Below are 11,665 nucleotides of genomic sequence, written 5' to 3'. Positions count from 1 at the left end.
TTCTGCAGTTTCTCACATGAATCAGCCACCAGCCTTGTATCATCAACGAACAACAACTGACTCACTTCCCAAGCTCTCTCATCCACAACAGACTTCATACTTGCCCCTCTTTCCAAAACTCTTGTATTCACCTCCCTAACAACCTCATCCATAAACAAATTAAACAACCATGGAGACATCACACACCCCTGCCGCAAACCTACATTCACTGAGAACCAATCACTTTCCTCTCTTCCTACACGTACACATGCCTTACATCCTCGATAAAAACTTTTCACTGCTTCTAACAACTTGCCTCCCACACCATATATTCTTAATACCTTCCACAGAGCATCTCTATCAACTCTATCATATGCCTTCTCCAGATCCATAAATGCTACATACAAATCCATTTGCTTTTCTAAGTATTTCTCACATACATTCTTCAAAGCAAACACCTGATCCACACATCCTCTACCACTTCTGAAACCATATATATATATATATATATATATATATATATATATATATATATATATATATATATATATATATATATATATATCAAAGAGCCAGGTAACATCATACAGCGTTGCCTGACTCCTTCATGTATCCCAAAACTTTCGGTCAGCTTTCCCTCCACTTTTACACACGCATTTGCTCCTCCATAGAAGGCTTTTACCCCATGCAACAGTTGTCCTACTATACCATGTATGCTTAACATATCCCATAAAGCATTCCACTCGACTCTTGTCATACGCTTTCTCCAGATCCAAAAAAGTTGCATACAACTTCTTACTTTTCGCTAAATACTTTTCCACTGTCATCTTTACTACAAAAATCTGATCCCCACATCCCCTACCTTTCCTTAAAAAAAAAAAAAAAAAAAAAAAGCTCTTCACTTATGCATTGACTCCCATCACTCCCAATGAATATTCTTGTGTACACTTTTCTTAGTATATTTGATACACTTATTACCCTATAATTGCTACATACATCCTTCGAACCTTTTCCTTTGAATAAAGGAACAGTAATAGCTTTCACCCAATCCGCAGGCACAACCCTCTGTTTCCATGCTAAATTACACATCAGATGCATCTATTCTACCACGCATGCTCGTCCATACTTCAGCATTTCAGTCGTAATCCCAACCACTCCCTACCTTTAGCCTCATTATTGCTCTTCTACCTTATTTCAAGTCATTTCGATTGATAATTCCAACATGACGTTATCTGCTTTAATGTCCGAAGCCTATCAGTCTTTGTTGATGACCTTGGCAGACGATAGGACTAAAAAGCAGAGAAGAACCAACCCACGGCAACGGTTGAACGTGTTCGGATGGAATACGTTGGAATCAGACGGTCAACGGCGGGCCTGATGGGAAGTCACGAAGCCTTGTTGTTGTGTTCTCTGCTGCTCCAGTTGGATCTGGATGTGGTCAGTTCATATAGCGGGTCGAGACGTAAGTAACTATATTTTATTAATGCTGTGATGTAAAGTTTCGTGGTTTCGAGTCCTGGTTCTGTGTAGTGAAAGCATTAATGTAGGACAGTGAAGGTTCCCAGCTGGTGGGCTGTGGTGAATTTCATAGGTAGGTTATGGAAGTGGTCATAATAGGTTTATTTTATGATGACGTGAATGACGATGATGATATATGATTCCATATGACATTTCAGTCTGATTGCACAGTCAGATTTAGAATTTTTCGTATAGAATTTCAGTTTTGTTTATCTTGAGGAATTTTGATTGTCTCGTGTACGGATTTTACTGCTTAACAAAATGAGAGATGGGCCACATGTTCTTCACGTAAGCTATATCGGGCCATGACCTGAAAAAGGATGGGAACCATTGATTTAGGACAACCCATGTTCCAGTACCATTTAGGAAATATGTCGATAGTTTTTCTTGTCGTCAGTGATTGATATTTAATGTCGTATGATTTTCCTAAGTATATGATTTTCCTAAGTACAATTTTCCTTCGTTTTAAGGTTGATCTGTTTTGTCTTGTTATTTGTTTCATTGTTGACAAGATAAATGTTTTTGTTTCAACAGACAAGAGAAATCTGGTTAGGATCAATGAGCAGGTAGTAGGTAGTAGGCTGTTGACGGCAGCCACCCAGAGCGGCGCTACCGCCCTGGCTGAGGAGGGTTAAAGTGTGGTGCTCGGGACCATCTGACACTCACCATGTCAGGATAGCTGGTCTGACTTTTGGGCTCATCAAAACAGGACAACCGGGCGTGTCCTGCCATCTTCTCTTTACAAGCACCATACATCTACTCAAACCTCGCTTATTTTCTTCACATAAAGTACTCTTGCTAATTCTTGTCTGCTCAAACGATTGTAAGTTTCATCAGGACGGAGTTCAACGAAGTTATGAACCCCGAACCCCCACAGTCCCCCGGCATCATGGGGCTCTAAGAACCTCCTGGTTCCAGCCTGGTTCTACTGCCGATGAGAGGGAGGGTTCTGGCAGTAGTCGTACCCGCCCTTCCCATCACCTTTCCCTCTATTAGACCTGCCTCTTTTTCTTTTCTATATCACCATTAGTGGTCTGTGTAGTAACCTCTTTTTTTAAACACCATCTGTCCAGTGCGTCGCCTCTCCTAATATCTTACTTCTTTCTGAGATACAGTTGCCAGATGATGTTCTCATATCCAACCATGATCACTCAAGATTCCGGTTCAAAGGTGGTGCCTCTGCTTGTTCCATCAGCAACAAACCTCGAGTCCCCAGACTTTGATGTGTGGCTCATTATCTGTCTCCCATCTACCACACTTTTCCTTTGTTTCACCTGTTGCTCTCCTAATTCTAAAAATTATTTTATCTCTCTTCGACTATCTGAACCCCTGCCATGAGACTTGCATCCTCTCACCCGCAAGCCGAGATCCTCTACTTCGGGGATTTCAACATCCACCATAGGGAACGGTTGAATTTCTCCCATACGGATGGTGGAAGGATTGAAGCCCTCGCATTCTCCATCCTCAATGAATTAGGGCAAATTTTCTCCCACCCTGCCATATTCCTGGCCGCTGTGCTCACTCTCCTGATATTCTAGATCTGTTTTTCACCTCGAGTCCATCCTGCTGTAAATACACAGCCAGGCCTCCTGTTGGTTCATCTGATCACACTCTCATAAATGTATCTATTTTATCGGCACCTCCCCCTCCAGCAGCCCCTACTAATCGTAGATGCTGGCACCCCAACAAGGCTGACAGGAATAACTTAGGTAAATTATTATCTGGTTTTCCTTGGTTAAATTACTCTTATGTGGTGATGCTTCTGTCTCCGCCAAACGCATAACGTATGTTATGCTCGCGGGAATGGCAGCATTTATCCCATCTTCCTCCAGGACGACCTCTTCTTTCAGCACCTGGTTTAGCCTTTCCTGTTCTGAGGCCATTCAGACAAGGGATCAAGCATATCGGGCTTGGAAAAACTCTCCCTCTGTTTCTCATTCCGCTGTTATCCCTGCCCGTAATCATTGCAAGTATGGAAGTTATCCGTGAGGCAAAGCGTTCCTTTATTCAAAGGAAGTGGGATAGTCTCTCCTCATCACTCACTGATCGGTCTCTCTGGTCTTTAGCTAAGGGCATCTCTAACATCTGTCGCTCTACCTTTCCTTCACTTTTCCGCTCTGAGGGTACTTTATCTGTCTCACCCGGAGGGAAAGCAAGTTTCTTATGTAACTCCTCCTTAGGTGAATCTCAATATCACTTCACCCCCTGATGCTCCTCTTACTAATTCTATGCCCCTCCCCATTATCTCTTTTCGGACTGTCCGAAAAGCGCTTTTCTCTCTCGACACAAGCAAGGCATATGGTCCTGATGACATCCATCCACGTGTACTGAAGGAGTGTGCCTCTGAAATTGCACCTGTGCTTGCTCATCTGCTCCATATGTTTAAAAACCAAAACGTTTCCTTCTTGGAAACATGAATTAATACATCCCATCCCGAAGAAGGGTGGCCGTTCTGACCCTCTAACTATCGTCCTGTTGATCTAACATCGACCATTTCCAGAGTCTTTGAATCCCTCCTCAACTTGCATATCCTTTGACTCCTTGAATCTCACACTCGTTGTTCACCAGTGTATCTTACGTAAGACGAGACCCATTGGTGGTATCCTTTCCTCTCTTACTAATTTCTTATCATCCCTGAAAGATTTTAGGAAGTCTTATGTAGTTGGCCCCTGACATAACCAAGGCTTTTGATAGGGTGTGGCATCGGAGTCTCTTGTCTAAGCTCACCTCTTTTGGCTTCCCTCCCTCACTTTGCTCCTTCATATCTAGCTTCCTCTCTGGCCGATCTATCTCTGTGGTTGTTGATGGATCAGCTTCTTCCGCTTTCTCCATCAACAGCGATGTCCCTCCAGGTTCTGTCCTGTCTCCTACACTTTTTCTCCTTTTTACGATTACCTCTCTTCCACAGATAACCAAGGGCACTCATACGCTGACGCCTCATCACTGCATTCATCCAAATCCTTCAGTCTGCTCTTCTCTCTCGATCTACATTTCGTTTTGACACAGCTTCCTAAATAATCTCAGATTTGGACAGGATATTTCCAGTTTCTACCCATCTCTCTATCGAAAACTCCTCAGAACTCTCGTCTCCATTGACATTTCTATAATTCCACCTGATGACTCATTGAACGTACTTGGTATTACTGTAACATCCATCTTTCTCGGAAACTCCACATTACGGAAATAGCTCAGTATGCCAATAGAAAAAAAATGATAGTCCTGTTTATATGTCGAAATTTCTTCTGACAGTTGCTCCGTTTATACAAAGGATTGATTCGTCCTTGTATGGAGTACTGCTCTCACATCTGAGGTGGTTCTAGCTCTGCATCCTTACTTGAGTGAGTTGAGTCGAAAGCAGTCCGTCGTTTAAACTCTCCCAGGGTAACTTTAAAACTTGACCCACTTGCCCTGCTTCGCAAATGTTAGTTCACTTTCCCTCTTCAATAGGTATTACTTTGGTTTTTGCTCCCGAGAGCTGGCTGCTTTTGTGCCCCCACGCGATACCCGGCAAGCTGCTGCGTCAAAAGATTACTGTGTGGCTGTTGGTTGCTCGAGGTTGGGCAGTTTTGATCACTCTTCCCCAACACCTCGAAGCTTTGAAAGGCTCTACCTTCTCATGTCGTTCACTATGACTTAACGTTTTTGAAAAGACGGGTTTTTCACTTCAAAATTCGTAAATACGTTCCCTTGTCTCATATTTTTCCCTTTGATAATCGATATTTCAGTTAAGGTCCGGCCTTGATGTGGACTTTTGTGTGCCTGACTGGAGCCTCTATCGTTAAAAAAAGGGAAATGCCAGAAGACAGAAGGCGAGGCCAGACTAACACCTTTGTCGGTAGCATATGTTTGCAGCTGTGTCTTCCACCATTGTGAATGATTACACGTAAATGTTGACTTTTGTGTTAGGAACATTCTCGGCAACAGTAATGTGTCCTGCTAACTGTGAGGGTGGCGCTGCCTCACCCCACCATGTTACTGATGCTGCTGCTGCTAGTACACCCTCACTGACTGGTGTGGACTATCATTATTTCACTTTTCAACTATATCGTCACTTTGTATCCAGCATGTTACTGACAGTGTTACCACGTTGCTGTGCTCGTGTGGATCTGCCTTATTTAACAGTGTTGCCAGCTGTCGTCGTAAATGTTTTCCACAATGTTGCGTTGGTGTGTGGCCACTCCTTGAAACAGCCAAAATAAAGTCTCACTCTCATCACAAATGATCAAAGGCAGCCAATAATGTTTAGATGACATATGCAGCTGAGAATACTGGGAATGTGGTTGGTAATTAAAAACTGTTAGAGGATATATCTTACAGAGAACTACTCATGAAACAAATCGTTGAAACTGCTAATGTTGGCCATACAGAACGTATCTCTTGAGGGTCATCTGTCTGCGTCGTTATGCTGTAGGACTAACAGTGTTAATTTTACCATAGTAATAACAGACCTCACCAAAGCTCAGTAACCAGGTATTCATGCAGTATATTGCTTAACATTGAACAAATGAATACTTGATGCGTACACGGAGCCACAGATTTGTTACTCTCCTCTGAGCAACATGCCACTCTCCCACCTCAGGAAGTGTCCTGGTCGGTATTGTTTACCGAGGGAGTCATGGTTGTGGGCTGGTATGCAGTGTGTGTTGCCTTACATTAATTCTGTAGAGTAAGCGGCAGACATTACAAGACCGCACGTCTTCAAAAGTTTCTTTTTCACTATCTGTCCTACTGACCATTGGTGTAGTCGACACGCGTTCATCTATTTGGCTGAAGTATTCTGGCGTTCCCTTAACGAAGAGCTAAGGTACCAAAGATTGTGGTACATGTATATAATAAGGCGAAGAATGTAATGAGGGAAGTTAGCGTTTGAGGTTGGCAGGCCTGCGGCGTGTGGGCTGGGAGCCTGGCCGGCAGGTTGGTAGCGTGGGGCACTCGCATGGCAAATGTAACAACACCAGATCCCCAACGTGTGTGTGGATATTTGATGTTATTTAAGCTGGTATGTGGCTGAGTTTTAGAACAGTGTTGTACATAGTGGACAGAGAGTCATAGATTGTTGTGATGACATTGGTAAATCCCTGCAGTGAGGATATTGTGGGTATTTGACGAATCAATGTCGGCGTCGTCCGAGGGTGGGTGGCCGTGAATGGACGTACAATACCAAGACTTGTAGAGCAGGTTCTGGCCTGCTACGTTGTGTCACGGACTGCCTCGCTAAGGCTTGAGAGAGTCCCCAGGGAGGTGAAATGTTCCAGGTGTTATCTATCCAGTTCTGTGCAGAGGCATAGAATATCCTTAGCTGTAACTAGACTGCGCGGTTGGGGCTAAGCTAGAGGACCACGCTGTTATTGGGAAGGGTCGGTTTGACTGTAGTACTCAAGATGGGTTCCAGAGGCGAATCGCACTAGAATGGTGAGGCAGGTTCATATGTTGTGCAGTTGTTGCTGGAGCAGGACTTGGAGCGTGACAAAGTGGTGCTGGTGTTAAGGGTTAATGTGTAGAGAAGTGTATAGACAGAGGCAGTTAGGTTGAAAGTGCAGGAACAATTAAACTGGCTGACATATTGACCTGTGTTGTGATAGATTAAGAAAGTTATCAGGCATTGTGTGAACAGTGAACACCCTGTATGTGAACAATGTGTGAACTTTTGGAAATCTTGTATTTGAATTTGGAATAAGGTTCATTTAGTTTTGAAAAGAAAATTGACCAGTGTGGTTATTGTTTTGTATCTGACAGTATTTTTGTGATATTTCTTTTGTAAAAAAGTAAGATTTTTGTCGTTTGTGACCTTTGGAGGTGTTCATATGTACTTTAAATTTTCTCAGTGAATTAAAGCGAGCCCTGTGTACACTGCTATTAAAGTCTGTTCCACTTTTAAAACGGGCCAAGTTGAGGTGCCGCAGAATTTCTCAACCTGGGATACTTCGTTTAGGTTCCTGTGATTATTATGTATGTATACTTTATTTGCCGTATTGTATGGGTGTACGGAAAGAACAAGATGGGACAGTGAAATATTTTTTCGCTATTTTGTAATTTAACTAGTTCAGATTTCAGAATTAACTAGTTATTTTTTTTTTTTTTTTTTAGACTGACCCAACCCTAGTACGATACAATTTTGTTTATGATCTCCGGATTTTGTTGCATTCACATGGTAATGATTCAACCTGTGTCCATGACTAATTGACACAGGTCAGTATTTTCGCAAATTTCCTGGGTAATGATGTGAGACTCGAAGTGTGTTGACAACCAAGACGTAATTTGGTTGGTATCGTCTCATATTGTGGACGCTTTCGTCTCTGGTGAGGGTCAGTCTGGGTGTGAGTGTATGATTCTGCGATCAAGACAGAAGAGGATTCATTGCAATGGTTCCCTCCAGTTTCCTGGGACCTCTCGTTCCCACCAGCTGAGGTTGTCTGATACGCAACACACCCGTGTTACCGCTTTCTACCAGGCCCTGGGTGCTCGTGGATCCCAGCAACACAGACATTCCTCCAGTTGATAAAACAATACCACATATGTATACCAGAGCTTCAGTAGTAGCCTCGCTTGCACATATTTCCTTCGTTTGTTACTCTCAGTAAGTACTACAACCTGAAATTAGTTTAAAGGATTCCCAACTATCCTCATCCTTACAGTACACCTGTATTCATAGTGTTACAGTAGTTATGTATTATAACAACCTCTCTCTCATCATTTACTTCATGTCCCTCCAGTTCCCAGAGTCACCAGTGAGGGTCGCTGCTCTGTGCTTCTATATTAACAATGTGGCCATGCTTGACCTGGGCTTTGTTCATTATGTTCCTGTCATCAGCTATGTAACTTGCTGGCAGCGTCCCGCTTTTGCTTGATTTTGTTTAAATTCGACCTGTGGACTAATTCTGATAGGTACGCCAACTGTCTCATACGCTTGTTCTCTCACCTCTCTACTTCAACACAAAGTTGTGTATTTTCAAAAATGAAAATCATTAAGTTATTCTTTTTGTTGTACATGTTCGCCGTGTTCCGCATTAGCGATGTAACGCCAGGAACACGAAGAAATGGCCTCATTCACTTACATTTACTCCGTAACTCACATGTGTAGTACACTAAAAACCAGATCCCCCTAACCACACCCAGGCCTCACAGTCCTTCCCGTGGTTTTCCCATACTACGTCATATGCTCTGATTCAGCCCATTGACAGCACGTTGTCCATTGTTTAGCACATCGCTCTAGCTATCTTGCCTCGCACCCCCCTGTAAGTTCAGGTCCCGAACCATTAAACCATCTTTCACTTCATCCCTTCAACTCTCCCTAGGTTACCCCTTGTTCCTTCTTCTTCTGACATGCAAACTCTCGTCGTCATCCTTTTCTCACTCATCCTCTCCATATGTCCAAACCACTTCAGTACACCCTGTTCTGCTCTCATGTATATTCTTATTTCCTCACCTCTCTCTTATCCCATCATTTTTTATTCGAGCAGCCCTCCTCACACCACATATTGTCCTCGGACATTTCGTAACCGCCACACTCACCATATTCTTTGCATTTTTGCTAAAGATCTACGTCTCTCATCCATACACACAGTGCCAACGGGACTGTTATACCATCAGACGTACTCGTCTTTGCCGTCACAGACAGTGATCTAACGCCACACATTCCTCAGTATGCCCAAAGTCATTTTTGCTCCCCCACCCTCCCTCACCTACCCTGTGGCTCACTTCAGCTCCTGTTTCCATATCCACTCCCAGGTATCTCAAACACTCCACTTCAAGTTCTCTCCATTCAAACTTACTCCACATAACCTGTCTCTTCACACCTTAACCTAATAACCTTGCTTTTATCCACATTTATTTTTCAATTTTCTCGTTTCACACACATTTCCAGAATAAAGGATGCCAACCTCTGCCACTAGCTCCTCATCGGCAGCAGACAACAACTGATTCTTACTTGCTCAGCAAGACACATACATCTCCATATTTCCTTTAGAATTGATTACATTGTACTATTTGTTGTGGATGTGTTGTTCCATTTAATGAAAAGTTATCGTCTTATGATATTGATTGTAATCACTTGAACTATTAACATGGGTCGCTCAGTATGATCACTCGCTTTATATTTGGTCATTGTTGCTTTGAATATTGCTTTGGGTGTCAGACTTCCTGTAGTACCCTCACTGAGCACATCGGTCGTCAGCAGTCTTAACCCTGGTGTGAGCTGGAATTCAAGTTGGCTGTTCCCCGTATTCCAGAACAACCTGCTGCTGCTGTTGCTGTTTCTAACCACAAGGATTTGCGTGCGTTGGCCTTGTTCAACACCTTCACTACATTCATAGTTGTTTTTCTCAGATTTTTTTCCTCAAAGAAAATTTGTTTGCTCCCACGAGCCATTGTGTAGAGTAACGGTAATTTGTTGTTAAAACATAATCGTCTCGGAACAGTTATTTTGTCGCTACGAATTATATTTACAAAGTATTTTGCCTGAATGGTTATGTTGCTTGCATGACATGAAACGTATGGTGTGTATGTATGTATGTACGTGTGTGTGTGTGTGTGTGTGTGTGTGTGTGTGTGTGTGTGTGCATGTGTAATCATATTTGTCCAGTACAGAGAAAGATAAAAAATCGTGGGTCCTCATATATTAAACTTTCGCCTGTCAAACAACGCTTTGAACTTTTAGATGTCAGAATTCAAGTTGTGTTGTTTAGTTTATTTCACTAATCCCTTACACATATTCTTACAATTCTTGACATATTTTGTAAAATGTTTCATGTTTCACTTCATGTTATGGTGTCTTGTTTTATCCTCGCATCTTTCAAAGAACTGTTCACTTGACATCAGGTCACTCCTTACTTTTCTCTCTGTCACGGCAGACAAATTGAAGGTCTGTAACTCACCTGCGTTCATTCGGGTATCATCTATGATGCCTTCCTCTGGACTTTCACTGTTGAGTGGGATTTGAAGGAAATAGAAAAAAAAACCGTCTTCGGTCCTGTGTTTGGGCCACTATAGTTAAAACTGAGCGTATGTAGCGGTCTTATACTTAAAATGTCGGCTGGATGAGTTTTCTACATCATCACAGCAAATCACGAATCTTCTTCGCCTTTGACGTCTTTTATGGAACACTTCCTTCCTTCCTTCCTTCCTTCACTTTTGCTCTGTATTGGAAGGTATTGGTACCCACATTCCTTATTTATCATTCTAAGTTTCACAGAACTTTCCACCGTATTGCCCTGATACATAACTACTGAATATCATTACTCAGTTTATAATACTATAGAAACTAGAAACAGATCTGGTACTTCTCTTTTCATCGTTTCATCTCTTTGAGTCTACTTTCATTATTTCTGTTTTTACTTCCTCATTTACCGCATATCCAATCTCAAATTCTACACGATCGCTCGTATTGTAACGTGTGTGACTCAGTATTTATGCTACTGTGTCTAATGGTGACGGGGTGTCGGTTCACCTGACCTAAGTGTGCTCAGTATTTTGCTGGCAAAGGAAATTTCCATGTATACTGTGTAAGTTTTCCAGGACTTTGTATCCATTATGTGCGTGTAAACTAGTGTGTGATTACACTCGAGTTGCCCCGTCTCTTAACCTTGTTTATATGTGCCATGTCTTTGCTCTTAAGTATGCATGCATACATGAACACACCCTAGTCTATGCTAGGTGTGTGTGTGTGTGTGTGTGCGTGTGTTTTTATAGCTGATGACAAACTCTCGGTCCTTGAAAATGAATAGTTTTCATGGTATAAGAACTTAGGGGATAGGGTAGAAAGAATACTTCCCACGTATTCCCTGCGTGTCGTAGAAGGCGACTAAAAGGGGAGGGAGCGGGGGGCTGGAAATCCTCCCCTCTTGTTTTGTTTTTTTGTAATTTTCCAAAAGAAGGAACAGAGAAGGGGGCCAGGTGAGGATATTCCCTCAGAGGCCCAGTCCTCTGTTCTTAACGCTACCTTGCTAATGCGGGAAATGGCGAATAGTTTGAAAGAAAGAAAAGAAAGAACATTTCATTATGAGATCCTACAAATGTTCTTAGTAAAAGGTAATCCAGGTTACTGGGGCAGAGACCTCATACCTCTTTCCAGCAATTATCATTTAGGACGTGTCAGACATAATTATTGACATTTCCCATTGAGCTCTCTGTCTTGTCACAATGAACTGTCGCTATAGATTTGCACTCATTA

The 11,665-nt window shown here is 42.5% G+C and overlaps 1 protein-coding gene across 1 annotated transcript in view; it reads left to right on the top strand.

Annotated features, from left to right (window-relative positions):
* The first annotated feature begins 1,291 nt into the window (after positions 1–1,291).
* LOC139754670 (lysosomal acid glucosylceramidase-like) overlaps positions 1,292–11,665 on the top strand; it is a 79,916-nt gene continuing 69,542 nt past the window's right edge. Inside the window, 1 exon segment of the mRNA XM_071672217.1 lies at positions 1,292–1,441. Coding sequence (XP_071528318.1) covers positions 1,318–1,441 — 124 coding nt within the window. The 5' untranslated portion in view covers positions 1,292–1,317.

The sequence above is a fragment of the Panulirus ornatus genome, chromosome 17, assembly GCF_036320965.1.
Source record: "Panulirus ornatus isolate Po-2019 chromosome 17, ASM3632096v1, whole genome shotgun sequence".
In the NCBI taxonomy this organism is placed as follows: domain Eukaryota; kingdom Metazoa; phylum Arthropoda; class Malacostraca; order Decapoda; family Palinuridae; genus Panulirus; species Panulirus ornatus.
The sequence above is the reverse complement of the archived record's forward strand: the minus strand, read 5'-3'. Positions and strand labels throughout refer to the sequence as shown.